The following is a 20,347-nucleotide window of genomic DNA, read 5'->3' as shown; positions in this document are numbered from 1 at the left end:
TTTAATAGTACTATAAACAGATATTTAAAAATGTGTGTGTGGTCACATTTATTATTCACACATGGCAGAAGTTAAACTTCTGAAAAGTCTTAGGAAAGTATCGACGATAATCACGGTCTCGTGAATAAGCTCGTGAATAACGCCTCGCTTACGCGATTTGAGCATTATTCTTTTTTTATCATTTTTTTATTACACATTATTCATTTATGTCTTTCTTTTTTTATCGTGACGCATTATTCGTTTCATCGAGTTTCAAATCACAAACGATTCTAAAGAAGTTTAATTTCTAAAAATTAGTTAATTATCCAAAAAAATAAACATATCCAAACAGACTAACTGCTATATTTTTCCAATTTTTTTTTTTTTTGTGAAAGAGATTGTTCTCTTAATATTTTACATTCGTTTTTGGTTTTACTCTTCCTTATCAGTTCACGTTTTTTTTGTTTTTTTGTGTATAAAAAAACTTGTATTTATCTTCTAAGTTTTTTTTTATTCGTAGGTAAATATTACCGTAACATTCGCAAACAAAGCCGACCAACGAAAAAAGCTTCCAAGACTGAAACAAATTCAACAGATCATATGCCTTCAAGGCCTAAGAAACGTGCATCATCTCACCGGAAGCTGAAGCCTTCGGATGTAAGTCTCGTCCATAACTCGTATTCATTAATATTTTATACTTATGTATTTATGTAGTATACCTATTTTTTTTTTTTTTGTTTCAGTTCAACTTAATTGTTATTTTTAAAGTTTTCATCCAAAAGCTTCAACCAACCTTCTTTATATTTTTCTTGTTTTGTATTTTTTTTTTGTTTTTGCTGGTATTTAATATAGAATATATTAGCGAGCGAATTTGGTGTATATTATAGTAATAATTAGTTATTCTACTAGTAACCTTTTGATCTCCCCTTGTATATATGAACTATGGATTGTATTAATTCATCTAAATAGGTTGCAACAAGAAATAATTTAGAATTTATCACATCCACTTAGCACTCAAATCACAATTAGTTGAAATATATGCAGATAACTGAAGTCATGTATGTATTTAAGTGTCTGAAAGATGATATTTTAACAAAAAGGATGGGCAAAATAGAGTCCGTAGATGTTGTCTATTTTAATAAAAAATAATTATATCTGCATAGGATAGGTTAAACATATTATTATGTTGCTTTTTAGAACCCATGGATGTTGTATACTTTAATTTAAAAAAAATCCTGTGGGTAGAGCATATAGATTAAACATATTATCTCGCTTCAACAGCACTGCATGGACGTGGACGGAGATAAGGAATCATTGGATGAGGCGTTGAAAGCGGACGCGAACTGCCCCAGTATCAAGATCGAGCCCAGCGGTGACGTGGCGCTGCCCCTCGCCGGCCAGGATGACACTGCTACAGAGGAAAAGAATGACTCGGGTATCAGGTAGGCATCACCAGTGTGAATGTGGTGGTGTATTGAGTAAAAGTCTTGGTTAGAATTTATCTCAGAAGTTAGATTTCGAAACTTATTTATTATTTGAAAAAAGTAAAACCTATGGGTAAAAGAAAAAATAGTCAAGTAAATATGCATTATCATAGAAAACTCAAAAAGTACTTCTCAGATCTCAATCAAATTTAAATAAGGACCATGACAAGAACCAGTTTTCAATTAAGAAAAGAATAATAAAAAACGATACACCCAGTGAAAGTGATGAAGTATGTAATCCACATAAAAATCCTGTCCGCGCAGCCCGGAGCCGGCGCGCGAGGAAGGCGCGCTCAACGGCGTCGACGACGACGACTCCGACAACTGGGAGAATACCAGCAGCGACGGCAGCGACACCGACAGGTGACTGTCTCCAATTGCTATCCTTTATGGCCGTAGGCCAAACTAAATTACTAGTCAAATAACTATGAAAATAAATTTAAGACAAAAGCAAAATTATTTTATTGAGGTAGGGCACAGCGGGAAATAACCTGCTAACAATCTAGACAGCTTGACTGGGGAAGTACCTCAACTCAACAGAAGGTCACAGCTAAATAATACTGCTCTAAAATAGTATTGCGTTTCCGTGGTGAGTACGGTAGCCAGAGCTCCTGGGGAGGGAGGTGAGCTCTTGACGGTGGAGTCGGGAATGCGCTTCTATTGTGTCGTATCAGCTTACCATTAGGCCGACCGTAAGCTTATTTTTCACCCTAGAGGTATGAAAGAGTTATAACGAAACGTAATTGTCGGCTCCCAGCGGCGCGACGTGGTCGTCCCGCTGCTCGTCCGCGGCGTCGGGCTCGGGGCGCGGCGCGCGCTCCCCGCAGCTGGCCGTGCGCCTGCTGCGGGGCAAGCGCCTCAAGCGGGCCGCGCGCCGCGCGCCGCCCGCGCCGCCGCCGCGCCGCGCCGACCGCGTCGTCGTCGAGACGCTGCACACCACCAGCCGCGCCAACGTCGTCTGGCAGGTGAGCTCACACACGCACACGCTCACGCTCACACACGCACACGCTCACACACGCACACGCTCACACACGCACACGCTCACACACGCACACGCTCACACACGCACACGCACAGCAACCAGCGCGCCCGCCAGTTGCTGCAACCACAGCGCTTAATTTTTAATTTGTGTTATTAATAGATATATAGTAGTAGATTAGTAGCCAAGGGCTGTAAGGCTTCAATTGCAGCCCGAGATATTTAGGCGCACGAGCGCAGCGACTTGATGCTTACAACCGAGCTGACTATTCTGCTTTACATCTCGATTGCGAGATAAGTATAAAAAAACAGCATTACAAGAATAAAACATTTTATTTGTTGAAATTTATAGTGAAATGAGAACAATTTTCAAATTTTAAGAACAAGTGTTTTTTGGGTACACTTTATGAACTCGTCGTAAGTTTTCAAATGTTCTGTCTTTAGAAGTTTCAGGCAAAATATTGTTAATTGCTGCTTCAGCTTCCATTTTCATTGAATCGGGAGTGCAGCTTATATCTTCATCACTTGAAGAACTCACGTTTTTTCCTAATTAGCACGTAATTATAAATAAAAAAAACCAAAAACAATATTTAAAGTAAACGTTTTCTATTCCCGGCTTTTTTCATTAAAAAGAATCAAGTAAAGAACTTTTTAATTTATTTTTTTCAAGATCAAAATTGAGTTTCGCCGTTCGATATTTAAAATTGATGACTATACTCACACGGAGACAAGGCTGAATAGCAAAGCGACCTCTTTGGTCATTGGGCTGAATACATGATGTCTATTGCCAGTGTGATGGTTAGATGAACTTTTTGAAAGAAAGAAGTGTTTTTTTTTAAATTACTTACCGCCCTAGGGCTTTTCTAGCTACATCATTACCCTAGAGCGCTTATTAGTCACCTACAAGCCCCATTTGGAGGTAATAAGAACCTACTTACCGAACATGAGAGATGTAAAATTAGTATAATTAACTATTGTGTGAAGGGGGGCGTTGGAATTTTGTTTTCCTTTAAAAGGACGGTAGTCCATAAAAGGTTGAGAACCTAAGGACTAGACGAATATTTAGATAGTACCTAAGTTGATTTATTTTAATTTTAGGATGGAACTATAGAAATGGGAATTCCTTCGACTCAACTGTATCCAATACACCATTTAGATGGACAAGAATGTTTTCCGGGTGACTTTGTCGTCAATGGAGCTTCTAATGTCGAAGAGAATCAAGTGAGCATTTGTAAAATATTTATATAATTTATTAACTTCATGGGTACAAGTTTACTAATCAAAAAAATTAAAAGTAAACAATGGAAAATGTCAAACTTTGTTTTTAAAATATTTGTTCTTTTGTGGTAAAAATGTTTTTTCTTTTCTTCTTTGAACAACACTGAAAATGTTAACATTAAGATTTTAAATACAAAAAAATTTACTTGACTCTTATTGAGACTTTTTCCATGACTTTTTCAAAATCTAATATTTCCATTGTACCGAATATTTATATAAAAGAAGTATAATTAATAATTTTAATAATAAGACATTTTAAATTTTATGATGCGTCAGCACAACGGTCACAGCTCTGGCTTATGGCTGTTGCCCTAGTAATCGCGGGTTCGATTCCTGCAATTTACATATATTTGTATGGACCAAACAGATGTTTGCCGTGGACTGGATGTTTATGCTTGTTTGTTGTGTTTCCGGACCCTGACACAGTTGAAAATTCTAGTAGGGGTCAGTTGTGTATGAGGCGTTTATTATTATATATTTATATTGATTATAATTTATGTGTTGTTATTTGTAGTTAAATCACCGCGAGTACGGTGTAGTACAGCGCGTGGACCACCACGGCCGCACCGCCATTGTCCACTGGTACCGCACCTACACTTGCGGGGACGAGCCTGTGTGAGTTGTGTTATAAAATAATAATAATAAATCTATGCAATTATTCTTTTAGCTAACAATAATAAACAGATCATTATATTTTATTTGAGCCATTCAAAAATGAACAATATTTTCTACGCCTTGTGGTCACAGCAAATGGCTGATGATCAGCATTTGCTGGTTCGATCTCCGCACATGATTATTATTTGTATATGCTATACAGACGTTTGTTTGATGTGAGCTCTGGGCGAGTGTTCTGGTGTATTGCATGTTTTCGAACCTACGACGCAGAGTTTACATTCTACGGGTAGTCGTTGAGTGTGAATAACAAAAAATAAATCAATAAGTATATAAATAAATTGACTGATCGTATAGGCCACAAATTCTGCACGAGAGTGAGATGAGCGTGTACGACCTGAAAGATCATCCGGACTTCCAGTACCGGCCGGGCACTGTCGTCATCAGGGTCGCCAACTTCACCGGCGAAGACGCGAATTGTACTGCTGGACAGGTATTTATTATTAATATATATAATAGTGGTCGCCCCGTGGTCGAAATTCGACCATAATAAAAAAATTATATTAAAAAAAAAAAGTGAATATATAGAACTTTTTTTTTAATTTTTCATTTTGACTACAGACTGATAATCAACAGACGAGTATAATGCGTGTGTGTGTGTGTGTCAAATAGATCGACGGTAGTGTGTGTAATGTTTTTTTTTATTAATTTAATATATTTTTATGCATAATTTAAAAAAAATATATTAGTATTTTGCACTCTTCTATATAAACTATAAGTGTATAAGTGGAAATTTCATACTACATATAAGTTTTTGCTTAACGTATTAATATATAGATACTAGCTGACCCTGCAAACGTTGTTTTGCCACATATGTTATAAACCCCCTTAATCCCCCCCCCCCCCCAGTTTAGGGGTATGAAAAATAGATTTTGGCCGATTCTCAGACGTACCCGATATGCACACAAAATTTCATAAAAATTGGTCCAGCCGTTTCGGAGGAGTTCAATGTTTAACACCATGACACGAGAATTTTATATATTAGATTTGGACCACTTTGCTACAATTTGCGAGTATTGCCACCCGACACATTGACGGAAAAAGTTGCCCGGCTATTTCGGAATACAATGTGCCGTTGACAAAAAAAAATAGTGATATATCTTTAGGGCTAGGACCAAATACAAATTTTAAGCAGGTAGGAAAAAAAAGATTTAAATAATAAACCAACTAGATATTCAACATTAAGGTAGTTTAATTTCCATTTTTTTACACTTACCCTCATGTAACAAAATATAATAAATAAGCCTACCTAGCTAACCCCAAAACCATCACTTCAGAAATTACAATTTAAACAAATACTAAGGTTGCTCAGTCGTAGAGAGAAGGTTCTTAATATATTTACTACAATAAAAAAAAATACGTGATGAGTATAATGTGCTTAACGAGTATAATGAGCTTAACGAGTATAATGAGCTTAACGAGTATAATGAGCTTAACGAGTATACCACCAGAAATCAAATAACCTTGTAAATAAGCATAGATCAACTAAATAATGAGAAAGTCTGTACCTCTTCTGCATTAATTCATACCAATTACTTGAATTGTCAATTTGCTCTGGACATCCACAGGGTGTTAAGGTTTCAACAGGAAGTTTCGATGAGCAGGATCTCCAGCCCAAAGGTTCTACTTTAATACGGACAGATGTTTCATTGCTCTGGTGATCCACGGTAGACTCAGCTTTCAAAATATTGAAAAGATACCTTTTAGTGTTTTATTTAAATTTCAAATTCAAATATCCAGGCCTCGATGATTGAAGTTTAACGAAAATGACAGAATGAAATCGAAATATAATTTTAAGTTTGAGTTCTGTTTGTAACTCATTTAAGTTCCATCTTAATTTCAAATTATAAATTTTTCATATTTAAATTTTTCCTACATCATGGTAACCCAAGTGTATTTTCTTCTAAAGTCATATTTCTATTAATTAGTTACGTATATAATAAAATAAAACAATAAAATACAAAGGAAATATAAAAATGAAAGAATCCCTGAAACAAAGAAAACACGTTGTCAAAATGGCGGAATCGAACCGATGCAAAATTTAAAAGAATGGTTTGAAATCTTACCAGAGTAGATTGCATATGTGTAATCTCTCGTTCCCACCATCCCCGAAATCAGATAAAAATATCTATTTCAAAATGAACAAAATAAGGAAGCTGTAACAAAAGTAAATTACGAGTTAATATGACACCTAAAGGTTATCACAAACACAAAGGGAAAAAGGTCCCACCAAAATATCGAAATCAACTCACCATTATTGTTGAGATAAATAAAATTATTATTCTCTACTTCAGAGACATAATTTTTAATATGCAGGCGAACCTGGCCAACAAAACACGAAAACGTGAAATCTTTCCCTCGCCGTTCCCAATCATGGTCGAAGCGAAAGTCCTTTAATCTGGCAGTGTTGCCACTCAAAATTAAAAATTTATCCAATACAGCAAACCGAAATAAATCTATATATTTTTATTTTTTTTTAAATATTATTTATAAAAACAATTTAGACAAAAATCCTAAGCAATTAAATAAATATTTAAATATGAAACAATGTAAAAACAAAACCGTGCAAATACATAGCAACTCTCCAAGCACGCCATCTAGTGAGCCCGCAAGCTTCGCTAGACAAACCTCAATACCAGGATCAATAGTAATACCGCGGCTATAACTAGATGTCGCTATGCACCACAATTTTACTACGTTACAATACCCCCCCCCCCCCCTTACGAAAAGGTTCACCGGGTGAACCACGCTGCCCTCAGCGTTTCAGACCTGAACTAAAGAAATTCCAACTAAACTATCCGGAACACTTAAAAAAAAAAAAATGTATGAAAAAAAACAATAATATTGCGGTGTATTAAAAATGTGCTTAAGTGAGAGCACCTTGACATCACCTCCCAGCTCATTGTTAAATGCAATGAAGCTATCTCCACGGTGACTCACTCCTTGCTGCCAACCGCCGGAATACAATTGCCAAAAGACAATGTTTGAAATCGAATCATGTGTAGTAGTGCGCCCTTCCTAGCGACTAATCACAAGAAAATGCAAAAGTTTCTACTATTTATTAGAATTGGTTCTAAATAAGAAATAGTAGTTTTCCTGGAACTGAACATAACAAAGACCTGAAATCAGAATCTTGAAATAAAATTCAATAACCCAGGAACTAAACAAAACGGAAAATACACGGAAAAATCCAAAAAAATAAAAAAATACAATGTATCAATCAGCCAAAATCTTAAGACAGTAAATATCAGCATCACAAGTTATTTACTCCCTTTTGCTAGTCTTCCACGAACACTCAAATCTCAAGCATCCTAACCTTACTTACATCAACTTCATCAATCCCTATTCAAACCATGGTAATGTAACTGCTAACTCAGTACATCACTACACACTCAAAAAAAAACTAATTGAATATAGTCGAAACTTAAATATCCAAACAGTAAAGACCACAAAAATGAAACGCTAAACATTTACCTCTTAAAATCCTTAATATGCCAAGTACCTATAGGATGGTTGTCAGCAACTCTAACCAACTCATACACTAGAGGTGACAAAACTTTTACTACCCTGCACTTTTCATATTTAGGAGCCAACTTGGCTGTAAAAAAATTTCTCAGCATCGCTTTGTGTATACGTCTTTTTCCACACAATATCGCCTACCGCATAACGTGCTGGTCTGCGCCGTAAATTATAATGCGTTGCATTCTCTGCATGAGCCTGGAACAAATTCTCTCTGACTTGACGAAATATGTCCTGTAAAATTCCAAAATTTCCAGCATATTCCTCCCTTGGCATTCCTACCTCGTAATCCTTATCCGAGTCTTTATAAAAGGAACCATTTAGTACCGGTTCTCTTCCATGGACAAGAAAAAACGGGGAGAAACCAGTGGACTCGTTTACCGCGCTGTTAATGGCAAACTGGACTTTATACAAGTTTTCATCCCAGGACCTGTGGTTGTCTTTCACAAAAGCAGCTACTGCAGTCATAACAGTCTTGTTATACCTCTCTACAAGATTTACTTGTGGTGTATACAATGGTGTGTAATGCAAATTCGGAATATTGTAACGCTTTATGAGATTACGGAATTCGGAACCCGTGAATTGCGATCCATTGTCTACAATTACGGTTTCCGGAACACTATGGTTCAGAAAAACAAAATTCTCAAGCGCCTTTACAACAGCGGCACCTGTGGCACGCCTTAACGGAAACAACATTGTATACTTTGAGAAGCAACAAGTTACTACAAAAAGAAACGTAAAACCTGATCTAGATCTGGGCAAAGGTCCTACCAGATCAGCAGAAATAACCTGAAACGGTCTACTACAGACTTTTGGTTTTCCTAATAAACCAGGAGTGGCTGTTGTTGAATGCTTATAAGCAGCACAAACATCACAATTTTTAACATAATCAACCACATCCTTATACATACCGCGCCAAAAGTATCGAAGTGATATTCTACGATGAGTTTTGAACACGCCGAAATGACCAGCAGTTGGGTCTGCATGGTTTTCTTTCAAAATCCTATTAATGTCGCTCTTATGGACTACCTCTTTCCAATCGAACTCACTCAAAAGCTGGTATTTACATTTACTGAAACGGAACAATTTATTATTCAAAATGCAAAAATTTGGAAAATTGGCTGGATTATTTTTACAACCATTGAATATTTTGTCATACCAGTCATCAACGATAGTCTGTTGTCCCGAACTACTTCGTCCAACTTTAACCACATCAACCTTTAAGAGTCTCGACAAGGTATCCGGAACTACGTTATCACTACCCTTTCTATGCTCAATAATAAAATTATACTGTGACAATCTGCAACCCCATCTGGCCAATCTCCCAGAGGGATTTTCCTAATTCAAAAACCACTTAAGCGATGCATGATCCGTAATAATCGTAATTGTTTTTGAACCAAAATAAGCTTGAAATTTCTCCACTGCAAAAATGACAGCAAGAGCTTCGCGTTCTGTCGCACTGTAATTCCTTTCATTTTTATTTAAACTCCTACTGACATATGCGATGGGATGATCATGTCCATCTACCTCTTGTGTCAACATACCGCCAACTCCATAAGCTGAAGCATCGCAATGTACCTTAAATGGCTTGTCGAAATTCGGAACCGCAAGCACAGGTGCCGTTACTAGTGCATTTTTCAAAGTATTAAATGCCACCTCTGCTTGTTCACTCCACTCAAATTTTGGTGCGTTCTTGCCTTTACTAGTTAATCTATTGAGTGGGGCTGCTATAGTCGAAAAGTTTCTAATAAAACGTCTATACCAGGAACATGTACCTAAAAATATTTTTACATCCTGTGCGGATTTTGGTGTCGGAAAATTCATGACCGCAGCAACCTTCTCTGGATCAGTCCGTAACCCGAATTCATCTACCATGTACCCTAAATAACGTAATGATTTCCGAAAAAAACTACATTTTTCAAAATTTATTGACAATTTAGCCATTTCTAATTTATCCAAAACTCTATTTAACAAAATTAAATGCGTTTCAAAATCTGAAGAGCAAATCACAATGTCGTCTATATAACAAAAAACTCTCCCATTCGTTATATCGTTACAAAAATTTTGATTAAATAACCGGTCCATTAATCTCTGTTGTCGTGCTGGAGCACCGCATAAGCCAAAAGGCATAACTTTAAACTTAAACAAACCCCTACCCGGAACTGTGAAACTAGTTTTCTCTTGAGAATCTTCACTTAACGGAATTTGCCAAAAACTAGAACTTAAATCAATTGATGACAAAAATTTAGCTTCTTTTAGGCTATCCAGAATTTGCGGAATGTACGGAATCGAATATGAATCCCCCTTGGTTACTGAGTTCAACTTACGGCAATCCAAGCAAAATCTCCAGTCTCCATTTGCCTTTTTAACCAAGATCACTGGGTTATTCCAAGGACTCTCACTAGGAGTGACTACATCCAATTCCAGCATTCTATCTAGTTCTTTACATAACGCCTCTTTCTTTTTCGGAGAAAGTGGATATTGTTTAATCTTAATAGGTAAAGCATCACCGGTATCAATAATATGTTCAATCAAGTTAGTTCTACCTAAACCTATCCTTTGTGATGAAATATCCAAAAATTTATTTACTACTGAATTCGCTAATTCTTTTTGCTGGTTTGTTAATGATTCAAAAGATTTTATGGTATGAACTGGTTCATTATCAATAACATTTAAATTATAAAATCTTGAAGGTGCCTTACTCAATTCCAAATTATCAAAAATTCCTGGCGCTAACTGAAACGTTTTCCAAAAGTCACAACCAAAAATAACATCTACCACAATAGATGGAATTACAAAAAATTTAATAATGTGAGTCATAGAATTGTAAGTAATCGGAATAAACATGTAACCCAAGCAATGGAGTTGGTCCCCATTTGCTACAGAAAATGTGGTGTCATTATCCACATGTAATTTGTAACCCATTTTCAAAAAAACCTTGTGCGCCTGGTTACCCAAAATTGACGCGCAAGCACCGGAATCTAGTAATCCTGTAATCTCTAAGTTGTCTACTGAAGTCTGTAAATGTGGTCTAACATCCTTTTCATTAATTGAAAACAGAACTGTGTCAGGTATGCAAGTTGTTTTATTATAATTGACAACACTATGTAATTGTGTCTCTGCACAGTCCTGGTATATTAGTTTTTTGAATTTTTATCTGAAGGTGGTTGTCTGACCAAAGTCCTCTTACTACACACTGGACATGTTTTAACTGTGTAGTTCTGCAATCCACACGAAAAACACCTTAGAGACCTCGGAACAACCCTACAAAATTTAAAGTTGTGGTTTCCCTTACCACATTTATAACAAAGTTTTTTATTTGACTGTAAAAAATTATTATTTTCACTCCTATTAACCTTAACCGCTGTCGCCGAAACTGTGTTTACTTGTTTTGAATTCGGTTTGTAAGCAAACTCAGAACTTAGAAGCGCTTTATTACTACTGGGCTCCGAAAATAAAGCAGAACGTTGTTTGGCAGCCTCTAGTTTACGACACTTTTCTTTCAAAACCGCTACTGAATCTATGGTTACTAGGGCCAGTTGCTCGGAATAACATGGACGAATGTTATGTAAAAGAATGTCTAATTTTTGTTTTTCAGAAAGTTGAGTCGTTAATCTCGCAAACATACAGAACATTACCGAAAAATAAATACACACTGGTTCATCGGGGCCTTGCGTACGAGCTCTGATTTCTCCAATTAACCCATGATCATAATCGACTGCGTCAAATTCTTCCAAAAATAACTTTTTTAATTCTAACCAATTTGAGACTAATGATTTATTACCTCTGAACCACAATAAAGCTTTACCTGTAAAAAGATGAAAGGCAGAAATGAACAGCCTCGAATCTGAAACTCCATACGACTTCTTATATTCTTCCACACGTTCGATGAAGCTACGTGGGTCTCCCTGTCCATTGTAAGTTAACTTCCACTTGGCGACATTTTTGTCCCCAGTGCATTCTACTGTGGAGCTGTCTGAAGTCAAAGATTCGCTTTCCTGAGCCCAATCATTGTTAGGTTCCAATCTCGAAATTAGAATATCCAATTTTGAACTTATCTCACTCTTCTTACCCTTTAGGGTGAGCTCGGAAGAATGTATTCTTAAATTTCTAAAATATAAATGTGACGCTAAAGCTTTAGCCCTACAAACAATATGTCGCTCTTTATTTTCCTCAAATTTCTTAATTAAATCTTTTAAATCCTGAAGTTTTTGAGAAACAACCTCCAACTCGGTTTCCGCATCAATGTCCGTTTCCAAAATTGATTCAGAAGGAATCTCTGTTATTAAATGTTTTAATTGTTTCTTTAAACCAAGCACAGTAGGTGCTGGCGTTTCAGAACGAATGGACACCTCATAAGTTAATTCGTCTTTCAAAAGAGAGTGAAATTGCACAAAAGTTTGTTCCATTTTGATTTATAAAAATCGGTACAGCCAAGATATTAGAAATGGATCCCGGTGGTATTATCGTTACTAAAAAAAAAAGGTTACAAAAGCTTCAACAAAATCAAAATTACTTATACGGAATTTAAGCATACTATTAAAAAAAACAAAAAAAGAAATGTTTAAACTTAGCCTACTCTAAATAATATCTCAACAACTATGCTTCCATTACAAAATAATATTTCTAAAGTATACAGAAGAAAGAAGAAATAATACTAAATAACATACAAAATTGTAAGGTGTGATACAGCCTTATGTGTCAAAATAATCAATGTGGCACAGCCTTCATATACACAACTCAACAAAAAAAAAATATGTATATAACCTAAACTAGGTATAAATTATAATAACTCTAAACAAAAACAATCAACTTACTATGAAATACCAAATACAATTTAACATTGGTCAGTTGAAATGTTCATATAACTCTATATGAACCCAGAATAAAATAAAGAAAATACATAATCTAAATTATCAGAATTATCCAAACAACTTGAAGTGTGGTATGGTATAACCCCAACCTCTAAATCAAATAAAAGTAACTAATCTAATCAAATAAATAAATATAAATGTAACTATGTCTAAGAAACTACTGAATCTTAACAATTGTCAAAAGAACCTCTTCACGGAAAACTTTGAAAGTCAAAACTTCCCAAAAGAAAAAAATAAACAAAATGCCAAGGCACAATATGCAGTGCACACAAGAATGAATAATTGCAAATATGATTTACTACCAACAAAATGCAAAAAAAAAAAAAGATTTACTTTTAAAATTTTCTTACACACTGACAATTGTCAAAACTCAAAATACTACTAATATTACAGTATTTTCAAAATCTACGGGTGATATACTCATCAAACAAGATAACATTAAAAAAAAATTATACTCGCAACAAAAAAAATGATATTAAACTGTGATTACAACAAAAAAAAATTCAAAATAAACCATGGGTTTTATTGTTTCACTTTAATATCTTTGTTTGTATATAAACATTACGATTTAAATTAATCCGTGGGCGCCATTTGCCACCCGACACATTGACGGAAAAAGTTGCCCGGCTATTTCGGAATACAATGTGCCGTTGACAAAAAAAATAGTGATATATCTTTAGGGCTAGGACCAAATACAAATTTTAAGCAGGTAGGAAAAAAAAGACTTAAATAATAAACCAACTAGATATTCAACATTAAGGTAGTTTAATTTCCATTTTTTTACACTTACCCTCATGTAACAAAATATAATAAATAAGCCTACCTAGCTAACCCCAAAACCATCACTTCAGAAATTACAATTTAAACAAATACTAAAGGTTGCTCAGTCGTAGAGAGAAGGTTCTTAATATATTTACTACAATAAAAAAAAATACGTGATGAGTATAATGTGCTTAACGAGTATAATGAGCTTAACGAGTATACCACCAGAAATCAAATAACCTTGTAAATAAGCATAGATCAACTAAATAATGAGAAAGTCTGTACCTCTTCTGCATTAATTCATACCAATTACTTGAATTGTCAATTTGCTCTGGACATCCACAGGGTGTTAAGGTTTCAACAGGAAGTTTCGATGAGCAGGATCTCCAGCCCAAAGGTTCTACTTTAATACGGACAGATGTTTCATTGCTCTGGTGATCCACGGTAGACTCAGCTTTCAAAATATTGAAAAGATACCTTTTAGTGTTTTATTTAAATTTCAAATTCAAATATCCAGGCCTCGATGATTGAAGTTTAACGAAAATGACAGAATGAAATCGAAATATAATTTTAAGTTTGAGTTCTGTTTGTAACTCATTTAAGTTCCATCTTAATTTCAAATTATAAATTTTTCATATTTAAATTTTTCCTACATCATGGTAACCCAAGTGTATTTTCTTCTAAAGTCATATTTCTATTAATTAGTTACGTATATAATAAAATAAAACAATAAAATACAAAGGAAATATAAAAATGAAAGAATCCCTGAAACAAAGAAAACACGTTGTCAAAATGGCGGAATCGAACCGATGCAAAATTTAAAAGAATGGTTTGAAATCTTACCAGAGTAGATTGCATATGTGTAATCTCTCGTTCCCACCATCCCCGAAATCAGATAAAAATATCTATTTCAAAATGAACAAAATAAGGAAGCTGTAACAAAAGTAAATTACGAGTTAATATGACACCTAAAGGTTATCACAAACACAAAGGGAAAAAGGTCCCACCAAAATATCGAAATCAACTCACCATTATTGTTGAGATAAATAAAATTATTATTCTCTACTTCAGAGACATAATTTTTAATATGCAGGCGAACCTGGCCAACAAAACACGAAAACGTGAAATCTTTCCCTCGCCGTTCCCAATCATGGTCGAAGCGAAAGTCCTTTAATCTGGCAGTGTTGCCACTCAAAATTAAAAATTTATCCAATACAGCAAACCGAAATAAATCTATATATTTTTATTTTTTTTTAAATATTATTTATAAAAACAATTTAGACAAAAATCCTAAGCAATTAAATAAATATTTAAATATGAAACAATGTAAAAACAAAACCGTGCAAATACATAGCAACTCTCCAAGCACGCCATCTAGTGAGCCCGCAAGCTTCGCTAGACAAACCTCAATACCAGGATCAATAGTAATACCGCGGCTATAACTAGATGTCGCTATGCACCACAATTTTACTACGTTACAGTATACAAGTGAGGTAAGATACGAACAGACAGATGGACAGGGTAAACTATAGTCTATTAAGAATTAATATGTGATTGACAGAATTTTGTGACGCTAATGTTGCCATTTTTTTAATTCCTAATTAACTTAAATGCAGCTACGCTTTGTGTACTATTTATGTGTGTGGGTGTGTGTGTTAGATTAAGATTTTTTGTTGACATATAAGTAAAGATTCACAGTTTTTTTTATGTATTTTTGAAGTTTCCTACTACTGACCTACTGTTGATTAGCCTGTTGGGGCAGTTTGTAGTGCCTGCCTGCTTTCTGCTTCTGGGGTCGTGGGTTCGATTCCCACCCCGAGTCTGGGTGTAATAAGTATATTTATATATGCATCAATTATGTCTATGTTAGCTATACCAGTCGGCTTGTTATTTATAACACAGGCATTAAGTTGCTTACTTTAGGAAAAGATGACCATGTGTGTACGTTGTAAATATTTATTATTCCTTTACATAATTTTACAAAAAAATGAGCTGCAAAGAGTGTTATACTTGAAATAAATGTCTGAGTAAATGCAGTGTTTTTTATTTATTTATGAATTATTTTTGTTGCAGGTGATAGATAACTTTCCCACTGGCCGCGTCAAAGTATGGTGGGTCGACGGACACACGAGCATGTGTTGGCCGCAAGACCTCTACAAGGTAAATTATAAAATATTATTTACAATTAATACACAAAACAATAAACAACATGCATATCTTTTTTAATGTGACAACTAAATTAATCGATGAATGAAAAAAAAAAGTTTGTAAATAATGAAAGTATGAATCTTGTTGTAAAGTTATGAATTGCTGTTTGTCAGAATAATAATAATACACTTTATTGTACACCAAAAACAGAAACAATACATATCAAAGAAATAAAAAAAAAAAAAAATATATTGACAATATATTCATTAGGTACAAAGGGCGGCATTATTGCTAAAAAGCGATCTCTTCCAGGCAACCTTAGGGCAAAGGAAATGGTCTAGCGTCAGCATAGGTGTAGAATGTTCTTACAAAATTTTTGTTACATTAAAATTATTGTGACTGTTACAATTGGAGTGAAATCTGAATATGTAACAGTTTTTTATTTCAAAGTATATAGTTATTAAACTAATTGTATTTAAATTTGTATTGGAGGTTCTTATAATCCCGATATATACACATATATATATTATTTTTACATTCTTTTTTTGTCTGAATTTACCGTATATGTTTAGATAAAAACTGTAAATCTATACCATCTACATATATATCATTTCCTCTGCCCAAAGGTTGCCTGGAAGAGATCGCTCATTAGCGATAAGGCTGCCTTTTTTGTACTTATCTTCTATTTTTTTTTTGTAACTGCTCATTCTTGGTGTACAATAAAGAGTTTTTATTATATATGTGTGTAAAGCCGTATGCTCTCGCTCCTATCAGCTGAGGATGGTCCGTGTGCGCAGGTGGGCGAGTACGACTCGGAGGACGGCGAGCTGTGGGGCTCGGACGGCTCGGGCTCGGAGGACTCGTGGGAGACGCAGAGTTCCACGCGCGACGCGGAGCCGCGCACGCCCGACGCGCCCGCCGCGCCCGCGCCCGCGCCCGCGCCCGCCCACACTGGTACACGCCACCTCGCAGCTGGAATATTCAGTTTTCCTCTTTGTTGTTTTATTTTACGTGGATAAAATCGAATATATATATATATATATATATATATATATAATATATTTAGGTAATGTTGGCATCGATACGATTAAGCCTAACATCCGCCTGTCCTCCCCCAGACGCGGCGAGCGCGGCAGCGGGGCCGGGCGCCCTGGCGCTGCCCAAGCTGCTGGAGCCGCGCGTGGCGGCGCACATCGAGCGCGGCCGCATGGCCATGTGCCGCCTCGAGGAGATCTTCGCCAAGCACCCCACGCTGCAGAGCCAGGAGGTAGGCCGCGGGGTGCTCTCGTATTGTCTCGTGTGGCGAGTGAAGTGGCCAAATCTCCTGAGGATTGAGGGCTGTCAGGCGTCCGAATAAAACGGGACATAGTTAGGCTTTTTGATTGCGTGTTCGGCTTGTCTGACTTTTGTTGGGCTTTTTAATTTTCACCAGTCATCTCGCATTCCCGTAGCACAATTCGCGAATCAGTGAACTTTTGAGTGTCCGGCCTTTTTAACCAAATGTCTGGCCAAAATGGCTACTCTGTCCGATTAATAGGTTTGTCGACCTTGTATAAGCAGTTAAATTTTTAACTTTATACGTCGTCACGTAGTACGAAAGTGTATCTATAACAGAATTTAAAAAAAAAAGTTCGCCTTTTTAAAATAAATACTACCATGTAAAACTTTCGTACTATCCTGGATGACATATAATAATGTTGTGTATTTATTATATAATAAGATACTGATATTATACATAATTAAATACATACTTATTTTAACCAAAATACACTATATCTAGCCTACTTTCACTTAACTTTGACTTAATAATTTTAACGAGAATTCTTATAATATATCAATATATATATACAAACTGTATATATGTATTTATGATAATGAAAAAAATGTTTATTTATCACATTCACTATATATCTCACAGATAATGCGGAAATTACTGAATCTCTACAAAGACTGCAGATTTTTAGACAGACTCATGGGGACGACCTTCTTTCATGAGGACCACTTTTTGGTAAATTTTAACATATAGTATAAATTTATTTTTAATTTAAACTTTATCCTATATAGTACATTTATATGTAGAAAATAGTAGTATAGTATGTAGCATAGTATTAACGTTAAATATTGACAGAAAGGTACAACTACACTGCGGCTACTTATAGTGGAGTAATCTTTTTAATTTTATTCGCAATAAGTTTAAGTATATAAAAAATAGTCAAAATGGGTTTTTTATGTTATATACTACTGTACCTGCGACTTCGTCCGCGTGGAATTTAACAAAAAAGTTCTTGTTTAGTTCGCACAGATATAAAATAAATAAATTTCTAAAATAAAAGTAGCCTAAGTTACTTCTTAAAATTGGCTCAGCCGTTGCAGAGATTAACCGGAACAAACAGACAGACTGACAGACGAACATTTTCAAAAATGTTATTTTGGTATAAAAAGTGGTTATTTTAATATTACAAACAGACACTCCAATTTTATTTATTTGTATAGGTTATAGGTTCACAAAAAGTAACCATTCTACGTGACAACTACTCAATTATTTAGAGTAAAGAACAATTTAAATTCAATAATAAATAAAATATATTATTATTCACATCACGTATAAACTCTCAATCGGCAATTTTTTAACTGGCGTAGTGAATTTTAAACAATTGCACTACAAACAAAATTGGTTTTTAATGGGTTGTCTGGAAGAAATGGCTAATTAGCCATAAGTCCGCCCATTGTACTTCACTGTCTGTAACTATCTTTATGCTTTTTTTTGTAATATATTTGTGGTGTACAATAAAGTATAAAATAAAATAAATAATAAATAATAAAACAAACTTCTTTTATATAATTAAGTACAAAAAAATAAAGTAGCCGAATTGGTCGAGCCATTCTCGAGTTATGCGCTTAGTAACATTTATTTTTTATATAGATTGCAAACTTCGTACCGCAATAATTTTAAATTTAATACATTGACTTTTTGGTTTGGAAGTTCGTTCGTAGGACACGGCAGGAAATATCTTGTACAAAATTTGCATTATATCGACTGTGTATGTTTTCAACCTTACAGAAGATCTTTGCTAATAGTACTGCTATAAGTAAGCAGTATTGTGTTCCTGTCCCAACCGGGATGTCTGGCGCGAACTTGGGGAGGCCGATGTCCAGCAGTGGACTGCAATAGGCTGAACTGACTGATTGTGTTCCTGTGGTGAGTGAGGTGGCCAGAGCTTCTGAGGAGGTTCAGCGTTAGGTTCGACAACGCGAATACAATGTTTCTAACGTTGCAGGCGTTCAAAGGCTGCGGTATCCGCTTACTATAAGGCGGACCGTATGTTTGTTTGCAACTTTTTTAGTTTACAAAATGAAGTTACTTGCATATACGCGCGCGATACACTTTATATTCATATAGAATAGGTTGTAGGTATGCTTAACGGTCACAGCACTAATTTAGGGCTGTTGCGTTGACAGTTGCGGATTCATTCCCTGCACATGACATACCTGTTGATTAGTCATACAGATGTTAGCCGTGGTTTGGACGTCTGTAGATTTTAGTGGGCTGTTGAGTGAGGCGTTGATTTATTATTTACTTATACTAGTGAATTACGTTTACGACAGCGGGAGGACTTAAAAAAAATCTAGATTATTTAATACTGTAATTTAAAATAATTAAAATTACAATTAAACTTATTGTAAATGAAACAAGACTGATCGATGCTAGTATCAGATATTGAATGGCAAATATATTAAATATAATGAAAATTAAGAAACGCTGGTATAAAAATGAATATTGGGGTCACACGAGGCGACGACGACTCGCGGCGGCGCGGGTGTCCGCACTTCCCCCGTGGGTACCGTGCGACAAGTCGGAGGGGGTGCGTCGTGTCTGACGAGTGTGTGGCGCGCAGGGGCTGATCGAGCGCGTCCGCGAGCGCGGCGCGAGCACGCCGCGCGCGGGCGAGCGGCGCGTCCACGAGCAGCTGGCGCGCCTGTTCGCGCCCAGCGACGGGCCCGAGCCCGAGCCCGAGCCCGGCGACGCGCTCGACGCGTTCGCCGACCTCGCCGAGCCGCCCGCCGAGCCGCTCGACGAGCCGCTCGGCGAGCCGTCCGCGCAGCCGTCCGCCGAGCCGACCGCCGAGCCGCCCCTCGTCGTCGAGCCCATGGAGGTAAAGGTCGGAGCTGCAACACTGACACCTTTTTGTGTTACTGATGCCGATATTGCCGCAAAAGGAACGGTAGACGGCTATGCCAGTAAGACACAAGTAAATACCCATCCATACATCCACGTTCGGGAATTAATATATTGTATTTTTTTTTAAACCAAATAGAGGCAATCAATGACAATACATATCTAGAGCAATCAAATCGCTTTCGACCCGTTTCCATATAGTTTTAATAGGTACTAAAATATTAATAACCACTATTGAGATAGGGTACAGTATGATCCTGCTCAAAATCTTGGCCAGCCCGTCTGCAGAAGTACCTCGACCTTACATAATACTGCTCTCGAGTAGCGTTGTGTGCCTGTGGTGAGTGATGCGGCCAGAGCTCCTGGGGATAAGGCTGCCAGGCCTTCGAGTAAAGCCAGAAATAGTTAGGCCTTTTGAATGCGTGTCTAACTTATCTGGTTTTTTTTTTATAAACAAAATGTAAAAGAATTTAGTA

At 36.2% G+C, this 20,347-nt stretch overlaps 1 protein-coding gene and 2 long non-coding RNA genes across 3 annotated transcripts in view; 1 reads left to right on the top strand and 2 right to left on the bottom strand.

Moving 5' to 3' along the window:
- Positions 1–20,347, top strand: part of LOC123657447 ((E3-independent) E2 ubiquitin-conjugating enzyme) — a 36,388-nt gene that overhangs the window by 6,485 nt on the left and 9,556 nt on the right. Inside the window, 12 exon segments of the mRNA XM_045592990.1 lie at positions 483–636; positions 1,261–1,421; positions 1,695–1,826; positions 2,221–2,428; positions 3,540–3,662; positions 4,234–4,334; positions 4,689–4,824; positions 15,620–15,706; positions 16,492–16,648; positions 16,831–16,961; positions 17,613–17,702; positions 19,591–19,848. Coding sequence (XP_045448946.1) covers positions 483–636; positions 1,261–1,421; positions 1,695–1,826; positions 2,221–2,428; positions 3,540–3,662; positions 4,234–4,334; positions 4,689–4,824; positions 15,620–15,706; positions 16,492–16,648; positions 16,831–16,961; positions 17,613–17,702; positions 19,591–19,848 — 1,738 coding nt within the window.
- Positions 5,560–6,812, bottom strand: LOC123657105. Its single transcript, XR_006743652.1, has 3 exons — positions 6,644–6,812; positions 6,458–6,547; positions 5,560–6,379 (listed from the first exon to the last, which is right to left on the bottom strand). It is a non-coding gene; the product is annotated as an uncharacterized LOC123657105 (long non-coding RNA).
- Positions 13,724–14,744, bottom strand: LOC123657106. Its single transcript, XR_006743653.1, has 3 exons — positions 14,576–14,744; positions 14,390–14,479; positions 13,724–14,311 (listed from the first exon to the last, which is right to left on the bottom strand). It is a non-coding gene; the product is annotated as an uncharacterized LOC123657106 (long non-coding RNA).

Source organism: Melitaea cinxia, chromosome 10 (assembly GCF_905220565.1).
Source record: "Melitaea cinxia chromosome 10, ilMelCinx1.1, whole genome shotgun sequence".
Classification (NCBI taxonomy): domain Eukaryota; kingdom Metazoa; phylum Arthropoda; class Insecta; order Lepidoptera; family Nymphalidae; genus Melitaea; species Melitaea cinxia.
This window is presented reverse-complemented; position numbering and strand designations above follow the sequence as displayed.